Source organism: Ooceraea biroi, chromosome 7, assembly GCF_003672135.1.
Source record: "Ooceraea biroi isolate clonal line C1 chromosome 7, Obir_v5.4, whole genome shotgun sequence".
In the NCBI taxonomy this organism is placed as follows: Eukaryota; Metazoa; Arthropoda; class Insecta; order Hymenoptera; family Formicidae; genus Ooceraea; species Ooceraea biroi.
Genome location: NC_039512.1, coordinates 2108492 through 2133226, shown reverse-complemented (window position 1 = coordinate 2133226; position 24735 = coordinate 2108492). Strand labels below are relative to the sequence as shown.

Here is a 24735-nt window from a genome sequence, read left to right as displayed (position 1 = left end):
CGATAATCGCAAGGACGGAACAAAATGAAAGAATACGGGGAAGCTTTTAGAAATGAGTTTAGAAGCCTAGTGTCAAAGTAATTAGTGCAGAAAGATTCGTGATCATTTCGTGCCTACGTATGCCCGTGAAATCGTGGCTGAATAAAAAATTGTGATTTTTGTCCGTTTGGAAAGTTAAGTCCTGCTTTTCACATTACATTATTGTGTGCACTTTCATCGTGGAAAAGGATTTTTCATTCTGTGAATTGAATAAAAAGAAAATACAGGAAAATCATCGATTCCGCCGGTAATTCAGACGCCGCGACGGAGTTCACTGGCCACTCCAGGATCCTCTTACGTCCCGCAGAAGCAGCCTGAGCGAGAAGAAACTCTCTTGGGCCGCTGTCAAAGCAGAAAACTAAATTTCAGATCAACGCGGGAAGCTGCAGCTCTCAAAGGCACCGCGCGTTTAACCTCGCTTGTGTTTCATTTCCGATGACCGAATGGAGAATCTTTGTTCCACTGGCTGTTTGTAAAATGTTTAGGCGTGGGATCGCCTTCCGAGCCGCGCATACCCATGCATGATGACGAATATGTTTGACTCGGAGTACCTGATGGATATTCGGCCCTGGACGAAAGAAGAGAGCCCGGGGAGAGACTTAAAGTAAAGAGAGGACGAAGGAGGAAGACCGAGAGAGCGCAACTCCGCCGAGAGTGGGTCACGCCGACGAGTACCGTTATAGTTACCGTCGCTGATCTGTGTCACGAGGACCGCCAGTGACGTAGCCTGGGTCCCGACGATATTTCTGAACGAAGAAAGAACCCCGAATCGTTCAAAGAACCTTGACTCGTCGATATCTTGCACGCTTTAATCTCGAAAATCGGGAGACGGGCGACCTGGGCCCGCGCGAGCTTCCAGTTTTATTGCAGGAACGTTGCAACGTTACGAGTCGCAATGTAATTTTGCAGAGATATTACAGAGATATACAGTTGCAATATTGCACCGAAATGATCCTGCAAAGTTGTATGCGTTTTCGCTCCGCACCACTAGGTGGTGCATACGTCGAGTTCTTACTCGACGTTAAGATTTAGCTCGCAGTTATATAAGTGCCTTGGCGCGATAATAATTTTCTGAGAACTTTTGCACTTGCGGCACTTGAGGTTCCCATGGACACGTCCACGCACGCCGCAAGCATCTGAAGTCGTTAAATTTGCCCATTTAATCCTAATTAAGTATTAGCTAAAAAACAGATTACTTTATAATATTGGACCGATATAAATTACTCTCTTTTACTATACTATTATATTTTTTGCAATGTTTCTGGGAACACACGTTTCAACGTTACTGCAATGTTGCAGCAACATTGCAGAGACATTTCGCAACTTCCATGCAACATCGCAATCTTTCAATGCGAGATCTCTGCGATCTTTCGGTGCTGTATGGGTTGCGGAATGCCGGAGAAGCAATTTGTATTTGTCGAGATAGCTTCGCGATCGTTCGTAGAAGATGAACGTGAATCGATGACGAGTGGCATGGATCGATCACGGCTAAGTGAGATTATTAGGTTAATCTGCCTCGAAGAAATCAGCCTACGCCACTGGCGAGCGCGTATTTACAAAAGGATGCTGGGATGGTCGTAAATGGCGATTTAACGTTTACAGCGAGACTCGCCGCGAGCACGCGAGTGCCCGCGCGGTCTACTGACCTCGAAAGCACTGTCACTGGATAAAACTCTTTCACTGAATTTCCTCGCTTTTGAGGGGAGTCGCGCCGCTACTCGCCGGAGACATCGCAGCGGTCAGATCGATCGTCGCCTCTTCTGCGTGTTTCGCTTTTGAACGACGAACCGCACGACTGTCCCGGTGCGGTGGTCAGGATCGAAATCAAGAGCAAAAGATCAAGAGTGGTACTGAACCACTACTGATGATACGGGCCAGTAAACTCTGCTTGATATCGGTTCTATCCGAGAGACTTACGATGTCTCAACTGCAGTCTCAAGACAAGCTTAGATAAATAATTGCATTTTGAAAATATAGTGATTATAGTGATTGCAGACGTACAGTGATCAGAATTAATGAATTAAGTTTGAATTTTTCATGCATCATATAGTTCTACTTTATGCGTTAGAAGCTGTCAATTCTCAAGTTTTTTAAAAATATATTGAGGATATTTGTAATCAATCTTAAGTTTTTAATTAATTAAATATAGGAATTAATTTAATATAGGAAATAAGAACAGTTCTCTCTCTCTCTCTCTCTCTGTAAAACAGAGCGGAAAGTTTTCGGAGTGCCTTTATGATGCTTGGCGCGACTCATAAATATAATTTTCAGACTGCAATCTTAATGACGACATGAGTTAATTAGAATGTAATTAACTGCAATTAACATTGATAAAATTATTACGATTACTTTATAGAGATAATAATAGATAAAGAGTAATATAATTTCCGCATAATTAAATTTACAATTAATAGATATCCGGAGTCTAGCGTAAATGCAATAAATAGTGCAAATTATATATATACCGATCTAGTGCACTAGCATAATATAGTTCATACTCACGCGCGCCAAGTAAAATTGACGGAGTCTTTACGGCGCATCAATTAACACGATGCCAGTAGCAACTAGCCGCTAGAGACGATAACGGCATTCCGTTAGCTTGAATAGCATTGAATTATTGGAGCATCGTTTTGCACGATTACTGGTTGGCAAAATACCAGTTTGCCGCGATAGAAAAGGCGATGAACGTGCTCTCTTACGCGCACCACTTGCGCGTATGTGTGCATACGTCTTCTGCTCCTCCGTTTCTTGCGGTAGGAAAAATATCAGTCGTCGGATAGTTATTGTTACCGTCATCGTCAAAGCTTCGGCTTGTACTTACATATCGAACATTGACGCCCAATTTTGAGACTTAAAATTAGAAATAGCATTATTGAAAAATTCTTATTTTTCAAAAAACGCGCAAATAGCGATTCGAAACAAAATCTCTATTTCTGAATAAAAAAACGTTAAAATTGCAAAACGAGGTGTAAAAGATTGAACAGTTTCAAAGTAATAAATCTCACAATCTGCGCCTTCAATCCTCGCGATTACTGTCAACGTCATCTGTCGCAATACCTCGCAACTCGCAGATGCTGTAACGTACCATGTGAACCTACAATCATCCTTGGATAATAATTACAAATGCATTTTAAGTACTAATCATCGCGTACAGATGGCACTGTAACTTTCCTATCGCAGCGGCTGGCACATCCATAAACGGACAACCAATGAGAGTGCTGGACAAGGTGGCACACTCGACGGACCAACCACAGTTTCTCGCCCAATTGGTAGCCACTTTTGAAAAACGAACGAATAATAGCTTGCAGAGCGTGCAGTAAAAAGAAGAGAGTATTTTATAAGGAGCATAGACTTTCGCATAACGCATAAGGAAATAAGCCAATCAGATAATCCTCCACTTTCATCCCCGGGATGGCCCTTATTATCGTAAAATTTCTTAGCAGTTTGCAGGATCATCGACAGAATGCGCTCGAGTCGACTTTTTGAATCGGTTTTGCATCGTTATTCGTCTATGCTGCTCCAAGCCGGGCTCGACGTATAAATCGCTATGAAAATGACAATTGCGAAGCCTCCCTTCGCTCCTTCCCCTCTGCTTTCCATGACCTAACGCTCTTTCTATCTATCTCTCTCTCTCTCGCTCTCTTTCTCCTTTTCTTCTTTATTCTCAATCGTCTTTGGAACATTCCAGTTCTCCATAGTGAGGCACCAATTTTTTAAAATCGAAAACAGTTGCCTTGGAACAATAATATTTATGTATATCGATGCTAAATATATCCTCAAATAATTCACAGATATATCAATTTTAATTTAATTCGAAATTAATGAATAATTGACTCGAGAGAGAATTTTTGAATAAAACTTTGACGCAATGTTGCTTAAATCTTAATCACTTAATTTTAACAATTCTTCAAAAGTAACAGTCCGGAATAACATATTCTTTTTAGAACAATCGATTCGATCAGTGAAAAGCAATATTACGAAAATAACATTTGAAAGAAGCATAAACGAGACAAGAAAGCATTCGCATCTGTATATGTAGTATTTTTGCACGTTTCAAACATCAAAGATTATTTATTCGCTAAATTTATATATAATTATGCTACTGTGATTTGGATTTCTAGTTAAAAAAGAACGAAATTGAAAGTTCCGAATTATTCACTGTGGATGCGAATCGACAGAGAATAATACGGCATCTTGGACGAGTCACCGCTGCAACTTTTCTCTCGAGATGTGTGAGAGAAAAATAAAAGAAAGATGAAGTTCAAGGTCACGCTCGCTATTGCGCAACACAATCGACGCCCTGTACCTGAGAATTCACTATAATGCGTGATTCGCTAGCATTTAGAATACTTGTTAGCAACGGGATATAAATTCGCGAAGCACAAGCTGCGACGAGAACTTAAATTTCAGATTTAAATTGAAAAAGACATAAAAATTCATATCTTCATATTTTACATTGTCTTTCTTGACAACTTTTGGTACATCAAGATTTCCTAACTATTAATCGAAATGAAGTTTTAATTTACGGAGTTGAAAAATATATATATACAGGGTGTTTCCTAAGTAAGTAGACAAACTTAAGGAGGATATTCCTTGGCTTATTTTAAGAAGAAAAGGTCACATAAACATATGTCCTAAAGTACAGCACTGCAGTATCATGGCTGCAGGTGGACATTTTCAGCAGTTACTGTGATGTTATTATTTTTCTTTTTAGTTACTATTTTCTTTTTCGTTATAATTTTTCTTTTTGGTTACTATTGTTTTTCATTTGTTTCATTTGCAATAACACAAACTGTTCTATAATAAACGAAAAGTGAACGAAAACAGTGATGTACTTTTTTTGGAAAACAAAGCAGTTTAGGACATATGTTTATATGACCTTTTCTTCTTAAAATAAGCCAAGGAATATCCTCCTTAAGTTTGTCTACTTACTTAGGAAACACCCTGTGTATATATATATATATAACAGACATAAAATTATTTCTCCAGGTAAATACAGTTTTGCTCTTTTATGAGCCAAGTAATGCTCGATGCCTACAATTTCAATTTAAAAACTTATCACGTCAGATTCGCCGAACACCTCATGAATTTACTCCGTTTACCGTCGTTCTAAATCACGCGGAACCGGCTGGTGGAAAATTCGTTGGATTTTCGAAATTCCTTCGATTTTCCATTTCAGGTAAAAGGGAACGAACCTTAATTATCTCCGCAAGACGCGTCTTTGACTCACTACAGTGGTGCTCAAATCTCTGAAAATTCGGACCCACAAGATCGCGGAGAATTTGTCTCGACACTGTACGTACATTATTACGGCGACTGTGGTACGCGAATAATACACGTTATTCCCTTTTCGCGAGCTAATAAGAAAAGAATCCGGCATTCATCTCGCTGGTTCGCGGAAGCGGAGCAGGCGAGCGAGCGAGAGCACGCTTTACTCGAGAAACGGCATCGCGGGCGCTCGCGCTCGCGCGCGCCTTCCGGCGTGCGTCTCCTCTCCAACAGCGAGAGAGACGCTCTCCCGCGCCGCTCTCAGGCTGCCGTCCAGGAACGTCTCTCAGCGGTCGCTTCGCTCGCCGCCGCGCTCCTCGCTTCGGAAATCGCATCCTTCTTTGTTGCGATCCCCGGACGCCTTGGGAAAAAGCGTCCCTTCTTCCCCTCCTTCTCCCTCCCCGAAGGGCCTTACCGTCGGTAACTGCTCGCCGGCGCGAGAGGAGGAGAGAGAGCGAGGGAGAGAGACGGGAAGGGAAAGAGACGAGGAGGCCGACGAAGGGGGGGGGGAGCAGCGCGGTACGGGCCCCCTTCCCCGAGATGCCCCTACCGTGAGGCCGCTAATGCCATTCCCGACGAACGCATCACTTTGCCTTCCGACTCGGTCGACGGCGTTCGCGCACCGCGGACGAGCGAAGTGATTCCGCGGGGAATCGCGAGGGCTCGAAGAGCGACGCGCACGACGAAGGGAGGAGCATCAACGAAGATCTCTATCAGCCCGGTCCAGCGGCCCTGGATGGGTTTGAATTCAGTCCACGTTTCACGTTTGTATGCGTGACTAGATCCACACTCATCCAAGGATACTGGACCTGTGCGGGCAAGGATCCGTGCGGCGCGCGCGCGCGTGTGATCGGCACCTGTTCTTCCGCCTCTTCCTCCCCTTGGACTTGCTGGAAATCAGTGATACGTTATCGCGAGGTAAATGAGGTAGAGAGAGAGAGAGAGAGAGAGAGACAGGGGAGGGAGGAAGAGAGAAAGAGCGAGAGAAAGGTTCTACGCTCCGAAGTTGCGCAGCGGTGACGCGAGGTAACGGTCGCAGGCGCGAGGTCGCGATTTCTCACGGATCTCCATCGCGCAGATTCGAAACCGGTATAACAATCTCCGCGCGCGCCCGCGCGCACAATGCCCAAATGGCGTCGTCGCGAACGCGTTGAAGGATGCTCTAATCCTTGGGGATGTCTCTCCTCGCAGATTCGCACGGTCGAAGCATCGAAGCTTCCGGACGCTCGGTTTCGTCGGCCAACTTCAGGCTGTTGAGCGGACGTGCGATAAAACGACCTACCTGCGCCCGCCCGCGAAACGCTGGAAATGCGGCGTAAGGCGACGGAGATCGAACCCGATGGAATTTTACCGGCCTCTCGAGCTTCCCTCTCGCTTCTCGCGTGTCCGAATCCCGTCGAAGCCCGCGCAAATTCCCGCCCGTTGCGCTTCAAACGAGACGGAGAGAGAGAGAGAACTGTGAACGATGCCAATCGTAATAAATTTTCAACACGCTCCAAAAATGAGCATTTTTGCCAAAAAATGAATTTTGCATGACTTATTTATTTTATTTTTATTTATTATAGTCGCCTGCTTGTATATAAATCTACCGGCTTCGAGGCAAATTTTGTCCTTTGTTTTTCAAGCTCCGTTCTTGACGGTTTCTTCACAACGTGTATGTTTTCCTTTTTATTTTATGACTGTATTAAAATGAGATGTAACACATGCATGTATACATGTACGTACGCGTGTATAAATTGCTCGCGAAACACGAATGCGCGCTGACGCGCGCGAAACTCGATGCATTCCCGAGTGCCGAGCCAATGGCCGTGGGATTCCCTTTCAGTTTCTTTGTGCGCGAACACCTGCCGCGCTTTCCCCTCCAAAACCTTCTCCCCCTTTTGCCATCGCGGCACCGGCAACAATCCCGCCCTTAACCTCTCTTCTCCCCCTTCCCTTCCCTTCTTTTCGCCATCCTTACCGAATAACGGTAAAAACTCGTTCGTACCCCCGAACACCAGCGAGATTTCCTTCTCTCCTCGTAAGTCGCTCGAAAGAAAAATCCGTCGGTTTTACCCTTGCACGATTACCCGGACAGCCAGGTCTGCCGAAAGCAGATGATGCCGACTATCTGCTATCAACTATTGCCAGCCAAAAGACAGCAAATTTGATACGGAAGTTGTTGTTAACGATTAATTCGACAAATTGGTGCCAGAAATGTAACAGCTTGCTCACAAGATCTAAGAACAGATTGGCGGCAGAAACCGAGCGGAATCTGCAAACATGGCTCGAAGTCGGATTGTCGACGGAAACCGAGCAAGATCCGCGCGCGCGGGATCTAACGGCAGATTGGCAGCGGAAACCGAGCAAGATCCGCGCGCGCGGGATCTAACGGCAGATTGGCAGCGGAAACCGAGCAGGCTCCGCAGCTTTTGACAGTATTCAAATTTACACGGCTATGAACGTGTTCTCGCTGCGCACCGCTACGCGGTGCACGCGTCGAGTTCTTACTCGATGTTAAGATTTAGCCCAACAGTTATCAATTTTTGCACTCGCGGCGCAGAGGCTCCCATGGACAACGTCCATGTGGTTCACGCGCGCCACGAGCAATCCGAAGTTCGAAAGCAAAGTTCGGACTTCGGATTAGAATAAATTAACAATAAGAGAGATTATGCAACGAACTGTCGGAAAGACGCATCAAGCCAAATGTACTTTAATTTAACGAACAAACAAATGCGTTTTTTTAACACATGGTAATATAAAATGCCAATTTATAGTGTGTTAAAAGTAAACACATGCTTTAATACATCGTGAATATGAACGGCCAAAAGCTGCAGATTCTGTTCGGTTTCTGCCGTCAATCTGCCGTCAATCTGCCGTCAAATGTTAACAGATCCTGCTCGGTTTCCGCCGCCAATCTGCCGTCAGAGTCTGTTAGCAGGCTCTGCTGGCGGATCACTATCCTAACGCGGACATAACGGATGCCAATTTGCTATCAACTTCTGCAGTAATCTGTTGCCAATCTGCTGGCAGATTGCACATTTTGCTTACTGGGTATACTCTTTAATGGTGGGTTTCTAATGCACAGTCCATCTGTTTTTCGTTTATATTAAATCACCATTGGCTAAATAAATTATGTGTAGAGAGATTTGCATATATATTAATTATGATTATGTAATAAGGAATTTTATATACACGTGTGTGTATATAAAATTCCTTATATTATTATACAACATATTATTATTATTATTACATATGTTCTGTGATCGTTAATTGTAATCGAATAGTATGATACAAATAATCTGGATCGTGAAATAAAAAATATCACAATTTATCTCGCCCTGTTTGAATCGTTTACGCGGAACACGACACTTCTTTCCGGTATTGCGAATTTTATACTACACAGGCGAAAATGTATAGCGCCGTGACGTAATTCTGACGTGATGTGTGTAGCTTCGACTACGTGGTAAAATGCTTTTTATACATATACAATATTCAAGTTGTACCAACAACTAATAAAATCGGCTCTGCAAGATCGCCGGAGCCGGAGATTTTAGAACGAATAGATTCGATTTTATCGAAAGAAGAATTAACATCGAGGATTCATTCTGATGGGGGTTTCGGCATCCGTGGCAGGTATTCTCGCGGTAACCATTAATTCTTACGAACTAGCGTGGTATTGTATAATTGAAGGCATATTGACAAGATTGTTGAACAGTAGCGGTCCAGTTTCATCAGCCCCTAGAATCGGTATCAAGTACTCTGGGACTCGAGGCTCAGTTGAGCTATGCGGGGATGCTCCTCTTGATTGTCCGCGTCGTCCCGCAGCAAGTCCGGGTTCGATCGAATTTCCTCCAACGCTTGTTTGATCTGCGTGTGTAGTTGTCCGGCCACCTTACGCACCGCCGTATGATTCTGCTTGATCTGCTTCGCGTAGGAGAGCATGCCGCTCCACGGGGCCGCGCTCGTGTACGCGAGATACAATTCCTTCCACAGCTGGATGCTGATGGGAGCGACGCTAGGCCAGATCACGCCTGAATTCGGCTCGTACAATGGATTTATCCACTGCTCCAAAACGTCCGGTTGGTTCATGTACGACCATAGGCTGTAAGTTCGCTCGGACAGCCGTAGTTTTATCCTCTCCGCTTCCGAGTCACCTGGATGGAGTCATAATTTTAATTAATCTAATTGACAATGATTGACAATAATTTAATTAATCTGTTAGGATGATGCTTATGTTTAAATATAAAAATTTAACTTATTTAAATTAATTAATATATATAAATATAATTTACGTAATAACGGTTTACGTACCTAAAAATGTGCCGTAGTTGGAAGAATAGGCATGCTTGTACAATTTAATCAGCAGATCCACCGTGTACTCGAAGCTAAATTGAAACTGATGGTGCAACTGGTACAGGCAATCGAGAAAAAGCAAAAATGTCGGCGCGTGCGTCGGATTTTGCGAGCTCGAAGACTGATACGCTCCGCAACGGGTTCGGCTGAAAAATTGGTGGCCCGCTTGCAGCCACTCGCGTTCTATGAGTGCCTGAAGTCCTCGCACCGTCCGGCAATCGGGATTTAATATCGCCTGAGCCAAGCTGGTTACCACTAATGTAGAATCTCTGCCTGAGCTACCTGTAACCCAGAAATTGTGTAACAATGTCATTACATGATTAACATCTTGAGTGAGAAAAACAATCAGATATAATTTTATAAAACTATATATATATATATTTTTTAAATTTTTCTATCAATAACTTAATCCATGAATATTTGAAATACACACCGTGCACCAGCACAGCCGCGACTTCTTGATGCAAGCACTGCGCCGTTACGCAAGCAGCATTTAAAGCACTTTGTACCGCGGCTAGCCACCCACTGCTATCCAACTTGGACAGCCACTGCGAGGTGGAACTGTTTATGTCGTTGCAGGCCTCTATCAACTTGTAGAAGCTATCCGCCAGGTCGTGCGGCCGAGGCACTGACTTGTGCACCTTCCGCCACTGCGGATAAGCTGCATCCATTTCCGTGCCGCCGCCCCTGGCCCTTGCGCCTTGCGCCTGACTAATTGATCTCGTGTCCACTATGTAGCTAAAATTTATTTGGTGTAACACAACTTAGTCGAATGATTTTTTCGATTTTCTTTCGATTAAAAAGTTGATATATTTACCCACGTCTTCCAGGACCTAGAACTGCATTTAATAGTCTTTCGTCTTCCTTGCATCTTTTGCCAGTTGCACCACATAATGGTTGACTACTTCTCAACAGTATACTCTGTAATTAATTGTGAATATTTGAGCAAATATTATAAATATACCTTCTTTTATTTATTGATGAGTATATAATTTGTTACTAACTCCTCCCTCGTGTCTGTAACACAAAACAGGGAACCTTCCGCCTTCCCTGAAACCGGTGGATGCTACTACGATCTTGTCGTCTATCTGACGCGGCACTATCACTGCCGACGGATATGAATTGCAAACTTTGTAGTCTCTGTTTAAGTAACTGATGCGCCACTCGTCCCCATGCGCCGCTAGTAACCTGGACCATTCGGAAACTGGTGCGAATGCTGTCCACCCGTCCTCCACTTGTATCATAGCATTATTGGTTGTCTGCGGTCGATAGAAGAATGGATATTGTAAAGTTTGGTCTGCAAGGTAAATGAGAGTTACATAATTTTATTGACTAATGTTATTAAATTAGCTAATGGGATCAAGCTACCTAACGATATCAGCTTCTCTATAGATAATATGGCATTGATTAAATCGTTGGTAGAACTAATGTCTAACTGTAGGATTTGGAAATCCTTGCACTTTAATATTATGCTACCACCTGGACTCTGAGCGTTCAATTTCTTTTCTACAACGTCGATGTTTCGGTTCATCAGCTGTTAAAAAAATCATCACAAAACATTATCTGATATTTCATACATGCATGTATGTATATATATATGTGTACATGTACAGCTCATGCCATATCAGATAATTGATGCGTACCCAAAGTTCTTGTCCGTCGTCCTGCCTCGAAGATAAAATGAGATGGTGACCACTGATGCACAGTGTCCCATCCATGCTCTTGTTATTGCCATCGCTCCTGTCGATCAACACGACGTTGTCGACCTGCGGGATTAATATGTTATCACCGATATGATCACCCATCGCACGACTCTTCTCTGCTCTCTACGTGGCGGCCGACGACTTCCTTGCTAAAGCGCGAGTGCTTCGACAGGGCGACATAACCTAAGCACTGTTATCTCATTCAGCTGTCACGAAGACGGAAATTTCGAGGCATGATTTTCTTCCGTCAGTTTAATTCCCCTTCGAGATTAATCACACCTCAGCGAGTGATCATGAAACAGAGCCATCGGCAATATACTTCATTTATTTCAAATCGGACTAGACGGAGTTACAGCTGTTATACGTCTGTTTACTATCTATGCGATCCATAATCCGCCATGTTCATTATTTGACATCGCCCTTCGGTGATAGAGAACAGCGAGCTATAGCGAGAAAGAAAGAACGAGAGAGTTAGGTTATGATAAACGTACCACGTGACCAAATAACATAACCTATCGGAGGCTGGAGGATTGGTAACGATATTTTCGATTTGTTGTTTCCCCGTAAGTGAAGAGAATCGACTTGTTACCGATATCGAGGAAATTTTATGTCACGGTGTTAATACGGTGATTCATTTTGCACGTTCACGCACGGAAACGCTCTTGATCGAATAACGTGGCAAAATCAGAAACGGCAGAATCAGGATGAAATTTCCCGTGAAGGTTACGTGATGTCCGCCAGGACAACGGACTTTACGTCCACCGAACTGCCTCCTGGAGGAAGGAGCGAAACAGTACGTATTGCAATTAATCGAGCGTTCCCTGTAGACGCGACCATGCAACAACCTGTAACCTCGTTTTCCGCCACTATCGACGATGTGACGTTTCGTCCCAGGAATCGTTGCAGCGACCGTAGAAGGCACGAAGCGTTTGCAGTAACATCGTTACCAGAAACGGTAGGTGATACTTTTATTTTCCGGTCCTTCCGCGGTGTTGGACGTTCTGCAATTAATACTCCGTGAATAATCGAGAGAAAAAGAGCAGAAAGCAGTGCTAAAGCTGCCATTGAAAGGAATCGATTAGAATTTATTACGAAATTTAAAAAAATATATATAGTTGTTACACGTTCTTTTTCTGTCAACAGAGACCGCAAACAATAAATGGAAGAGTAGCGGCAAGACAGAGCGTCACGTGATCAGTGATCGTGAAGGATATCATCGGGAGATGGCGCCACCGGCGGCGGGCAAGGCTGGCATTGTACGGAGGAAAACTTTCCGGTGTGGAGTGAGTGATACCGATGCCTTGATTATCGGGGTGGCTTGATACTTACCAACGTAAACGGTCTATTACATCGGCGGCTCGGTCTGCGGCGCGGGATCGAGAATGCGTTGACGCGGCCAGCCGCAATCGATAGCGCATCGCGCGCGTGAAATTCCCCTCAGGTAAAGTTCTGATGTACACTCAACAGCTCGTGTGCATATGTGTGTTGCTACAAGCAGCAGTAGCCGTGGAGCTCTAGAGCTCAACACCGTGAGCTCTAGCAAGCGCTACGAAATATAGCAATTCGTTAGGCATCCAGATATCTAGATGCGTCGAATGTAATCCTGCGTTACTGCCACCACGTCATGATTGTTACTATAAGTTTTATGAACAAAAACTTTGCGAGTTGCACTCTTGGGGTCCGTGCATAACGTTGTCGAGATATATCTATCTTGCCCGTGCGAGAGTTATTTCATTAATTTGCTGTTTTAGCTGCGATTAGATGCATGGTATTGATAATGTGGCTGTAATTATTAAAAAAAAGATAGTATGTATGGATCTGTGTGAATCGTGTATCTGGGTCAATGTACATTCTTTTCCAGTATTTGTTATGATTTTATTTCAATTATTTCATTCACGAATATTTTCTGTGAATATTTTCTGAAGGTGCTAATGACCAAAATGGCGTCCCATGAAGACAACAAAGATTCCGTGAAGTCTTCTACCGCAGACAAAATAGATACAATTGCACAGTCGAAAACAGAAGAGAAGTCAGCAGTGGTTTCACTAATTGACGAGAACAATAAACTGAATAATGCTATCAAAGAGGAGCCGATAAATTTAACTGATGAGAATACAAGTGTACAAAGAGATGATGCTAATGATGTACAAAGTGAAAATAAATCCGATTTGAAATCACAGAAAATTGATAAGGGTGTTAAAAAGGAGGCACAGGATGATGCCTCATCATTACACACTGAAAACTCGAGTGAGGAGAATGTGAAAAATGAACAGAGTAAAGACTCTTCAACAAAGGCGGAATCTATTTTGAAACGGAAGCAGAAATCCTTAAGGTTAGAACAACAACACGTTTCCACTGAAAATTCACATAAATTCCTATGAAATAATCCATGCAAATTAATATATTATAAATATTATGCATCTTAGACACAAAAAGGTTTCTAATGTTTCTAGTGCTTCAACGGAATCTTTAGAAGACACAGGCACCAGGAGCAAGAGAAAAAAATCGAAAAACGCGAGCGATCGATTCTGTTGGAGGTGTCACAAGCAAGGCGTCAACGCTCACTGCACTGCCTGTCCTCGCTCGTGGCATCGTAAATGCATAGGCGGTATGCCACCGTCCTTGGAGAAGTGGATATGCGGGGAATGCGTGACCATCCTGAAGGCCGAAAATGCCGAGACACGTTCCACGGCTATGGCCCAATTATCCGTCGACCAGTTGTGCATGCTGCTCAAGCACGTGGTCGAGATACTGCGCGATTATCCTGGGGTATTTGCAATTTCTCTTTCTTTTGCATAAAATATTTATCGATACGTGTTTCTGATTGTAAATGAAACTCGATACAGTCCGAGCCATTCTGCAAGCCAGTGGATCTCGTGGAAGTGTCAACTTATTTGGATTACGTTATCAAGCCGATGGACCTGAGTCTCTTGGAGTCGAACGTGCGATCCAAGTTGTACGGTAGCACCGACGCATTTATGGCGGACGCAAAGTGGATCCAACATAATTGCATCGTGTTTAATACATGTACGTGAAAGCTCGCGCTTTGAATCTTGCCTGCCGGGCAAACTAGAGTTAGCACTAAGCACTTATAATAATTGCAACGTTGCAGGCGGCGGTGTTTATACTGACACGTTGAAACTGACGACCGCGGCGAAGCAGATCATCAAGATGGCGCGTCAAGAAGTTTCCGAGATCGAGGCGTGTCCCGACTGCTATGCGCACGGTCGTAACTTGCCGAGGCCCCAGCCGTCCTGGTTCATCGAGCCCTGTCGTCGGCCACATCCACTGGTGTGGGCGAAGCTGAAGGGTTTTCCGTTCTGGCCGGCGAAAGCCATGCCTCGCCTCAACTCCCAGGGATACGTGGACGTGCGTTTCTTCGGCGAGCACGATCGCGCTTGGGTGTCACCGAAGGATCTCTACTTGTACTCGGAGGAGCCGCCCGCACCATCACCCCGCAAACGGAAATCGGACATGGACGAGTGCGTTCGCGAGATCACTCGACACTGCAGAAAGCTGGCGCTCATGTTCGGCCAGTTCAAGTTCGCTCCGCCCAAGGTACAATACAATCCAAACGATCCGACGCAGATAAAGCTGTTACTACCGAATTACGATCCCCTCGAGCCCAACAAGCACTATCCCGCCGGTGAGCTTTCCACAGCTTCGAAAAAAAAGATCTCGAGAAAACGGACCCTGTCGAAGTCGGCTCGGTCGAAATCGCAGAGCGACGAGTCGATTGATAAGGCCGAGGTGGTGGACGCGAGTAGTGACAAGAACGAAAAGGAGAGTGGTGCCACAGCGTCAAAAGTACAAAAACTAGGTAACGTTAAGGACATTTCAAATTCGCAGGCTAAGCTAGGTGATAACGATAGCAAATTAAGTAAGAACCAAGTTGAGGATGTAACTAAAGTTGCTCAAACTAAAACCGTAAAGAGTGATAAATCGAAGAACACAAAGCTAACGCTTCGATCAAACGTTTCGAGTACGGGTAACGTCACTGGGAACAGTAGCACAACGGGTCCTAATAGCGGTGTAAATAAGGATACCTTGAAGGATAGAAAGGAGGAATCGCCCGTGGAAAATTCTACGCCTGTGACATCGGCCGGTGAACAGTCAACGCGAACGCATAAAAAGACTCTTCTAAAGAATATCATTAATCCGAAATTGGCGCTTTCTCAATTGGAGAACGCGTCGAAGACAGCGGTAAAGAACCAGAAGAACAATAATAAGGTGTACAAACCGAAAACGAGGTTGGTTGATAAGATGAACGCCGAGAAGGCGTTGAAATCCATCTCTGCGAGCAAGGAGAACGAGAAACAGCTGCCGTCGAACTCGGGCGGGGTAGTTCACAAGGTATCATTATTGAATAGCAACAGGGAATCGACGAATGCTCAGAAAGCAATACCGGAAATCGACATAACGCTGTCGCCGCCCTCGTCAACATCGAGCGCAAAAGTCCAACCCGCTGTGGCAGATAAATCTGTATTTCTCCTCGTGGTGAACAATGGGAAAACCGAGCTCGTAAAACAATCCACGCCGGTTAATTATCAAGGTAGCCAGAGTGCGCTACCCGTGAAGGAATCGCATCAAAATTCGCTCCTGCGAAAAGAGAATAAGGCTAAAAAAACCTTTCGCAACAAACCAAATCCTGAGATCGTTCAGTGTCCATTATCGGACTCCGGCGAATCTACCGAGATCTCGCCGACTAAGAAAAACACGTCGTTGAGCTATGAACTGTTACCTCCGGAGGCAGGACCGATCAGCGCGCGTTTACATCACAATGCGAACGAGCTGGCAAAAAAGATGGCTCAATTGATGGAGGAAGCATATAAGGAAGCGGCTAATGTCAACGGCGAGAAAGGCACGGCCGACAATCACCAGGCGACTATATTTTTCCTGCGCATGCAGATTGAGCATATGAAGTGGCAGCATCAACAACAGCTGGCCGAGCTGAAGCACAACAGCGGTACGTCAATTCTTTTTCGTAGGAAATAGCCTGGGGATTATTGTTGTCTAAAAGATCCCGACAATTCATAAAAACTATAGAAAGAATTTTCTCATCATTAATATGTGTAATAAACTTTGGAAAAAAAACACTTTGTAATACTTTATGCGATACACCTTAAATTTTAGATCGTACTTTGCGTGAGATGCGAGCGAGTCTCGAAGCGGAAAAATTGCGCTCGATCGAGGAGACGCGCAGGGAAGCCGAGGAAGAGAAACTCCGATGTATCGCGGAGACCAAGCGGAAGCAATGGTGCGCCAGATGCGGGGAGGAAGCAAGGTTTTTTTGCTGCTGGAACACGGCCTATTGTGATTATCCCTGCCAGCAATCGCATTGGCCGACGCACATGAGGACGTGCTCCCAGCCGCCCGCGTACAGAGTCAGTAATTCAGGTGGAAATTCAAACCGAGAGGAGGTGATGCCGAGACTTCTGTTCTATTCGAACTCCGACTTATGAAGGGCCTAGAGTGGATTGGTGTAAGTCCTGGTGAGATTCAAACAGGAAGTAACTCGAGAATGTTGTAAGAGAACACAATAATATTTTATTTTCATTTATCGTTAAACTTTCTCCGTTTATTCATAGTTTAAGCTTGGACTGAGTAGTATTCGTAAATTATTAAGCGCCACTCCTGATTGGAAAACGCGTTTCTTCACATAAACCAAAAAAACAATGATATACATGCGATAAAAATTAATTAAGGCAATATTATTTGGTCCAATATACTTGTTAATAATTGGCATTTTATTGATCCCCATTTGAGTCGTCGTTCACACTTTGACTTACACTATCGATACTCTAGACGCTTCACAAAACTGTTCTCATAAATCTAATTTTTGCAACGCGATTAAATCACGTTTTCGACATTGTACTGTAGCTTAAAAGAATTTCACATTTTTTTCAGAGCAATAATGCCGTGACGCACGACTCTGCTGGCAAGGTGCACACTCGACCGCTCAGCAAGCTGAGTGGGATTCCACCATCATAGTATATTTTGCTCTTTCAAAATAAAGATCAAGATTCACTCTAGATTCACTCTAGATTCATAGATCGCGATTTATTTAGGAGACTCGCGATATCGTAGAATAAAGAAGGCTTCAAGTAAACATGTATGTACGTATACATGTATGAATGACAACAAATTTTGATATACTACAATGAAATACTTATATCTCTTACAACCTGATAATGCAAACATATGTACAGTTTATTTCCTTTTCTAAAATGGACATATTCAGTTTTGCAGTGTAAATAATAATGTAATAATTGATGTCTGTACTATTTAACATAAACGCTCTCGATGCAACTAAGTTACAAAAGACTTGAATGGATAGAATACATTTTATTAACTTTTTGTAATAAACGTACGGTGTTCTTTCCTTTAATTTAATTACTAAATGTTAAGTAATAATTAATAATTTAGTTATTAGTATTAGGTTGACCGGAAAGACCGTCTCGATTTGTTTTTAGCAAAATTTGACCATAGTATTGGGAATTAATACAAAATTTTGCTAAAAAGAAAATCAAAACGGACTTTCTGATAAATCCAGTACATAGAAAATGTATCGAAAAGACTACAAGGATTATAAGACAAACTATGATTAAGGAAACGTTGAGTATATTTATGAACATAAGCTGAATAATTCTCTTACGATACAAAATAATTATACATATATTTAACGATTCAAACATTATAATAATTTGTTTTGAAGAGTGATAATGTTAAGATGTTTCACATAGTTGCACATTGATTTCGTGTTGTTTTCTACATACATTTAAAACGCAATAATAAAATAAAACTTATTTTTCCAATGAAAGATTTTCTGACATAAAGCATTTATAGGGAGGGAATGAATCTTCTCTAAAATATAAAAGGTAATACTAAATACGTTGTTTTTCGTTTTATAACAACATTTGGCACGTATGAAATTATAGATAATTTGTCAGAATTATATGAAAATACCATTCAAGCATTTATTAATAAAATCATTAAATAAAAAATACTGCAATTTATACCTTATGCACCTCTCCCGTAAATATTATAATAATTCTATTATAATATATAAAATATTACGTTGAGATGATTCTATTTATTATCTTCTAATTTTTTTCATTTTGAAATATTTTCAGTGCACATTACCGTACACAAATATGAATTTTTCTCAATGTTTTAAAAGCTATTTTGCTCTTTCTAAAGACGAGTTTATCAAAAAATATCTTATTACATAATATAGAATATATAGAAAGAGGGAAAGAGGCAAATATATAGAGCAACACAAGATAAAGACATAAAAATGTTTAAAATTCCGCGCCTGTGAGACAGCATTATTTCGGAGAACATGGCGAGCGGAAGTAGACGTCACCCAGTGCCAACTGCCAGCCAACGGGGCTCTGAGGTCGAGCTGTTCTTTCTATGGGAGGAAAAGCACTTTTCTCCGTCCCCGCGGCCTTCGTACGCTTTTTTTACAGTGGGTACGTCAAAGATGCTCGCTGGGGCTGACGCGAGAGATCTTTAATTATCGCCTTTTCACGTGACGCGCGCGATTTTCCGAGCGGCCGTTAATATTGCGTCTCAGTGGTGACACCGAGCAGACACCGCGAGAGGCAATAATTATTTAAGTGTCAGCGCACGGGAGGGACCTGGTGAGTCGTCGTCGGTGCGATTTGCAGGATCATTTCATCAATCATATGGCATAGGGGGGAGTCGCAGATGATCGCTGCGTATTGCCAATTCTCTTGAACTGCACTTTTCTGCACTTCTCGCGTGTAAAATTACTCGAGCGCGTAATCTGACGTGAAAGACTCGAGAGGGGGAGAAAATTGAGTTGGGTGCATGGCGTGATGTAAAAAGTGCAGGCAAGAGGAAAGAAAGTGCGGGCGCACGAGCATCGTTCCGACGACGACGACGCACCAGCTCCTGATATTCGCTGCACTCCCGGCGCTCTGCGTGTGCTGAGGCCGCGTGAATGGATTTTTAAAAGAATCGGCCATATCGCGCGCGCTCGGCGTACGCTCGGTCGGTCGATCACGCTGGCAGACGGTGATCTCGTTAACTCGTCTTTACATTATTGCAGAGTCATTCGTTAGTTAACACGCGCGCACGCAGCAAGATAGACAACGCGTAGTACCCTCGCCACTGCAAATATGTTTATTTGGGACTGGTTCGCCGGGGTGCTTAATTATCTCGGTAAGTAGAATCGTCAACGAGTCCTGCAATTGATACGGAGCAGCGAGTCGCATCTAACGGATCAGAACTTGATTAGAAAATTCAAATTCTTAATGTGGAGTATTAGTTTGACCTTAGAAAACATTCTCTCCCATTGTTCTTTGTTTCGGTCGTTGTTAAAAGAATGACACAGCTTGTTATCCAATCACATGGACAAACTGCTACAGCTCTTGCGTCACTCGTCATGGAAAATTTCCTATTGTATTAATGTAATGTTTATACCTTGTTCATGATTATTTCTGAGTAAACTTGTACTTTTTGCTTATAGTCCTCTTTGTTTTCAGGATTATGGAAGAAGAGTGGCAAGCTTCTTTTCTTGGGTTTAGATAACGCAGGTAAAACCACGCTGCTTCACATGCTCAAAGATGACCGTTTAGCTCAACACGTGCCCACGTTGCATCCAAGTAATTAATTTACTTCTATTTGGTATTCCTGCAAATTTGTGTACTTTAATAAACGACTGTTTACTATTCCGTCAGTTATTGTACAACAGACGATTTTAGTCTTTTATTAAAATTAATTCTAATTTCACAATTGAAATAATTATGTTGACTCAATTTTCAATTATTTGTCTCGTGTTCTAGCATCTGAAGAGTTGTCTATTGGAAATATGAGATTCACGACTTTTGATCTTGGAGGTCATACTCAAGGTATGCAAGCCAACTATATAATGTACATGAAACATTACAATCGTACAAATTGTACTTATTTATATCTACAAAATTGTACACTCAGCGCGTCGAGTATGGAAGGATTATTTCCCAGCTGTCGATGCTATAGTGTTCCTTGTTGACGCAAGCGACAGAACAAGATTACCAGAATCAAAAGCCGAGCTCGATGCGTTGTTAACCGATGAGCAGCTCAGCGCGTGTCCGGTACTCGTGCTAGGTAATAAAATCGACAAACCATCTGCAGTGTCTGAGGATGAACTCAGGAATTTCTTCAGTCTGTACGGACAAACAACAGGAAAGGTATGGTCATGTATTCTTCCTTAAAGCTACATTAATAAGACAACTCGGCAGAGTTCGAAACTTTTACCAAAATCTCTGTATTATACAGGGAGAAATGTAATCAATTTAATTACTTACTTAATTAACTTAATTAAATTAATTAATTAACTTAATTTTTAGGGTAAAATTGCTCGCAGCGAAATACCTGGCCGTCCACTGGAGCTGTTTATGTGCTCAGTTTTAAAGCGACAAGGGTATGGTGAAGGCTTCCGCTGGCTGGCACAGTATATCGATTGAACATATTAAATCCAACGGGCAGATTTTTTTCGACAGTTTCATCGTACATTTCCCTTTCCACTGGTAACGGCGTCGATGCCAGAATTGTAATATCTTTCACGTGAATTCAGCAGTAGGAGAGGATTATCGTTTCACTGGTCGCAAAAAAAGAAAAAGAAAAAAAACAACTAAGCAGTAATCGAGGTGCGGGACGATTTTTACAGTTAGAGACAGAAGATTTATTATTCTCGGGAGAATGTTCTTGAGAACACCATATACGCATATATGATAGGGCTAATTTCTTTCGTTAACACGTGAAGTCCCATCCATCCCGGAAAAAGTCCCATTCTATGAATATTTGGAGCTCCGTACTGGTTCTGTGGAATCATTTCCTATCATTTTGCAAGTCACACTAGGGGAATTATCGTTCACACGTGCTGAAGAATGAAAAATAAAAACGTTTTTGATAAATAAAACTAATAAACTATTTAAGAATTCCAAATGTTTTGTAGATTTATTTTTTGTTCAATGCGTTATACTTAGCAGTGGATAACATGTATGTTTTACGACTTTTTTTCTGGAAAGTTAAAAACATACAAGTATGTAAATTATGAAAATTAGATCGATCGGTGCTTTACGCATACTTATGCCGCGCGATTAATGTAACACAATTACTAGAGTCAAGTAATGCTGCTAAATGTTATCTCATGTTCACTTGCTGCTTCACGTTTGATTTTTACTTATATAATTCCATATATCTGTGCCAATGCTTCATATAAGTGCTTTGAAATGCATTATTTAAAAAGTGCACGCAGATTTACGAAAGATCTTCAAAGTTCTTTTTGGCGATGGCTAGAAAAATTTATCGAAATTGGTGTATCTTCGTTTTTAGGTAGGAAATCGTGAAGTTTCGCGTCTCAGTTCCGCAGTTGATACTGATTCAAAATCAGTACACGTCGTTAGAAAATGTCATGTTACACAAAATATGATTTTCAGTTATGTGCAAATCTTATTTGTAAATTAAGTTATTGGTGAGAGGTCGAAGCTAACAGAAATGAGAAATTATGGGAAGATAATTTGGGTAATGAATTTAACTTGTACGGCGCACTTTAAACAAATGCTAGATCATATCTGAATTTAATTCTGAAAATAAAAATTAGTTATAAATACGAAAATATACATTTTGTGATAGTACTTAGTTATAAGTACTTATATAATGTTTTCCTCGTTATTTTACATGAATAAAATACGTTGTTTTATATTTTACACATAGTTGTATGTTCCACTGTTTGCTTACAAAATGCTTTTTATTGATAATTAACTTACAAAATATATATATTATCTATTACAAGAAGATGTGGCAAAGTCAACATGTATAGAAGCACAACAGATAAAAAAATAACAAAGTTTAGAACTTCAAATATAAATATAAACTTGTTCAAAATTGCAATATAAAAATAGGATCTGTAAGAACTTGCTTTGTAGCATTATTCAATTAATATCGGTTTTTTAATATTCTTACAGCTTGCTATTACAGCCAAGTTTTAATTCTTTCTCCGCAGGAAGTATCGCGAATCGTCTATTCAAGTATTCATTCGTGACGTCTTTCAAGGTGGCCGGCTTCCATACCGGTTTCTGATCTTTGTCGATCAGGAGAGCTCTGACACCTGAAATTACATTGGAACATCAAGCTGTCGATTCAAGAAGAAAAAAATTGCAAGATTAATTAAACTAGACTTCTCTCGATTACCTTCATGGAAATCACTCTCCTCGCCCAAAGCGGTGTATGCTAATCTATATTCCATTTCTAAACATTCTGCCAAAGATTTTTTACTTCCCTCATCGATCGCTTTCTTGGTGATTTTAAGAGAAGATGGGGACATTTTTAGCAGCACCTCTACATTCTTCTGCGCCCATTCCGAATTGTCTTTTCTCAATCTTTAGAAAAAAAATATACGTTTGTATCACAAGCAGGAAAATATTAACTCAATTGACTTGGGCGTTTATATTTTACCTCTCAATTATTTCTTCAACGGATGGAGCAGAGAAACATTGTTCTATTTGCGATATGCGAGGCGCCAAGACGAATTCATGATTTAATTTTGGTTGATATTTATTCAAGATCTTCTCGACGTCTCGATCATCTTGCGACATCAACAAATCACGTTTCAAATCCGTCAGCTTTTCCGACGGTACAAAGTGCGTTGCAATCCCAGCAAGAAGCACGTCAACACCTTAATCGAACATATATTTATATAAAAATGTATGCAAATGATGATTGAAATCATTGATCGAAGTTATGATATACCTTTCAGTCTGAAACCCGTCAGTCCCAGGTAAGTTCCCAAATGCTCCTTTAGCCGTGGCAAGAAATAAGTCCCACCAACATCGGGAAACAGTCCTATCGCTGTTTCTGGCATAGCGAAAAGCGTTTTCTCCGTGGCGATTCTGTATTTACCGTGTACGGATAATCCAGCACCACCTCCCATCGTTATTCCATTAATGAGAGCTATGTAAGGCTTCTTATATGTTCCAATTAAATGATTTAAACTGTAAAATAACAGGAAATAATTTATCGATTGATATATATATATATACGAAAATTTGTATACATCACAATTTGTTTTTAACCGGATTTTTAATTTTTACAACTTACGTGTATTCCCTCTTGAAAAATTCTTCCCCTAGAGTCGTTGATTTCGGCCCACTTATTGTGACAAGTGCCTTGACATCGCCACCCGCGCAGAACGCTTTCTCACCTGTACCCTCTATTATTACCAGCTTCTTCGAAGATTCCCAGGTTTTGAGAGCGGTGTAGATTTTTTGGACCATAGGCATATTTAAGACGTTCAGTGTCTTGGGCCGATTTAAAATTATCACCCCACTGTCTCCTATCTGATTGTACATGATGCTTTTGTAATTGATTTATAATAAATTAATAAGTTAAGATATTCTTAGACATAATAATGCACAAACGTACCTCTTTTGTAAGAATATCGTCATCCATGTCTGCTTGTGCTGTTTCTTTTGTGTCCTTAAGAGATGCTGAAATTATACACATAAAAAGTTAAGCTACTAAGAATCTACTTGGCTCTTCTTTTTCAAGAATAATGTAGGAATACTATAAAAATATATTATTATTCTAATACAAGAGCATGATTTGTTAAAAATTTATACATTATTATAATATTCTAATTATAATATTTGTTACTTGTCTACTTTATGTGTAATATTATCATTACATATTACACTGTAATTATATCATATAATTATTAGATTTTCTTTACACAAAAAGGAAGAAGGTAATTTTAACCTTTTAACTGTTATCGGTGCTTATAAGCATGGAACAAAACTTTGAATTGTGGCAGTTGTCATCAATTATTTATTTGGTTTTATGTAACATATAAGTGACCTTAGCCATGACTTGTGAAAACTGTACGCCATGACGATTATAGCTCTCTTGCATACAGCAAGTGTCTAACTTTCAGGCAATTCAAAGGTTAATAATATTGCTGCAAGTTTTATATAGACAGGAAGACTGTTCTTACTTTTCACAGAAGCTGACGTTGACAACCATCTGAAAGTAGTACGTGTGACTAGTGCACTGACACCTGTACAATGTAACTTTTCTGTGATGCTCGCAATCTAAACATGAAAATAATTAATAATATTTATATCAAACTCAATGTGATGCAAATTCAATTATCGAGTTAAGAATGTTGTACACATATTGCTAATATTTATTTAATATTTACATTAAACTTACCATTTTTTATGCATAAATGATAACAAGTGTTAACAGAGTCGATTCCTTCTTTTTTTACGAATTCTGGATTATAACCAGTATCGCCGGATTTTTATTTGTCGATTTAAGCGTATGCATGCTGACGTCGGCTTTGTGTGCGTCTTTGCGCGCGCATACAACATGTCAAGTA

At 41.5% G+C, this 24735-nt stretch overlaps 4 protein-coding genes across 9 annotated transcripts; 2 read left to right on the top strand and 2 right to left on the bottom strand.

Moving 5' to 3' along the window:
* Positions 1-8378: 8378 nt before the first annotated feature.
* LOC105277661 (myotubularin-related protein 9) lies at positions 8379-11481 on the bottom strand. Its single transcript, XM_011336190.3, has 7 exons — positions 11286-11481; positions 11011-11176; positions 10647-10939; positions 10460-10563; positions 10076-10380; positions 9601-9924; positions 8379-9443 (listed from the first exon to the last, which is right to left on the bottom strand). Exons 1-7 carry the CDS (start codon positions 11445-11447, stop codon positions 9040-9042), a joined length of 1758 nt encoding a protein of 585 aa, XP_011334492.1. The 5' UTR covers positions 11448-11481; the 3' UTR covers positions 8379-9039.
* Positions 11482-12036: 555 nt separating this feature from the next.
* On the top strand, positions 12037-18349 carry LOC105277660 (protein kinase C-binding protein 1). Of its 4 annotated transcripts, XM_011336185.3 has the most exons (9): positions 12037-12138; positions 12240-12300; positions 12489-12786; positions 13271-13677; positions 13799-14114; positions 14192-14372; positions 14458-16311; positions 16479-16765; positions 17253-18349. In XM_011336185.3, the coding sequence occupies exons 4-9, from the start codon at positions 13277-13279 to the stop codon at positions 17334-17336; spliced, it is 3123 nt and encodes a 1040-aa protein (XP_011334487.1). In that variant the 5' UTR covers positions 12037-12138; positions 12240-12300; positions 12489-12786; positions 13271-13276; the 3' UTR covers positions 17337-18349. The 4 variants fall into 4 exon arrangements, with proteins under 4 accessions (XP_011334487.1, XP_011334486.1, XP_011334489.1 ...); XM_011336184.2 differs by lacking the exon at positions 12037-12138 and having other exon boundaries at positions 12165-12300; XM_011336187.2 differs by lacking the exon at positions 12037-12138 and having other exon boundaries at positions 12165-12300; positions 16479-16827.
* Positions 18350-18683: 334 nt separating this feature from the next.
* LOC105277662 (GTP-binding protein SAR1b) lies at positions 18684-21302 on the top strand. Of its 2 annotated transcripts, none has more exons than XM_011336191.3 (6): positions 18684-18820; positions 19423-19535; positions 19859-19978; positions 20159-20224; positions 20310-20545; positions 20705-21302. In XM_011336191.3, exons 2-6 carry the CDS (start codon positions 19493-19495, stop codon positions 20819-20821), a joined length of 582 nt encoding a protein of 193 aa, XP_011334493.1. In that variant the 5' UTR covers positions 18684-18820; positions 19423-19492; the 3' UTR covers positions 20822-21302. The 2 variants fall into 2 exon arrangements, with proteins under 2 accessions (XP_011334493.1, XP_011334494.1); XM_011336192.3 differs by lacking the exon at positions 18684-18820 and adding an exon at positions 18970-18991.
* A 786-nt stretch (positions 21303-22088) lies between these two features.
* Positions 22089-24716, bottom strand: LOC105277663 (3-hydroxyisobutyryl-CoA hydrolase, mitochondrial). 2 transcript variants are annotated; one of them, XM_011336193.3, is made up of 8 exons: positions 24567-24716; positions 24349-24445; positions 23781-23845; positions 23457-23695; positions 23109-23350; positions 22815-23034; positions 22551-22738; positions 22089-22467 (listed from the first exon to the last, which is right to left on the bottom strand). In XM_011336193.3, exons 1-8 carry the CDS (start codon positions 24567-24569, stop codon positions 22319-22321), a joined length of 1203 nt encoding a protein of 400 aa, XP_011334495.2. In that variant the 5' UTR covers positions 24570-24716; the 3' UTR covers positions 22089-22318. The 2 variants fall into 2 exon arrangements, with proteins under 2 accessions (XP_011334495.2, XP_011334496.2); XM_011336194.3 differs by lacking the exons at positions 24349-24445; positions 24567-24716 and adding an exon at positions 24114-24299.
* Between the last annotated feature and the right edge of the window lie 19 nt (positions 24717-24735).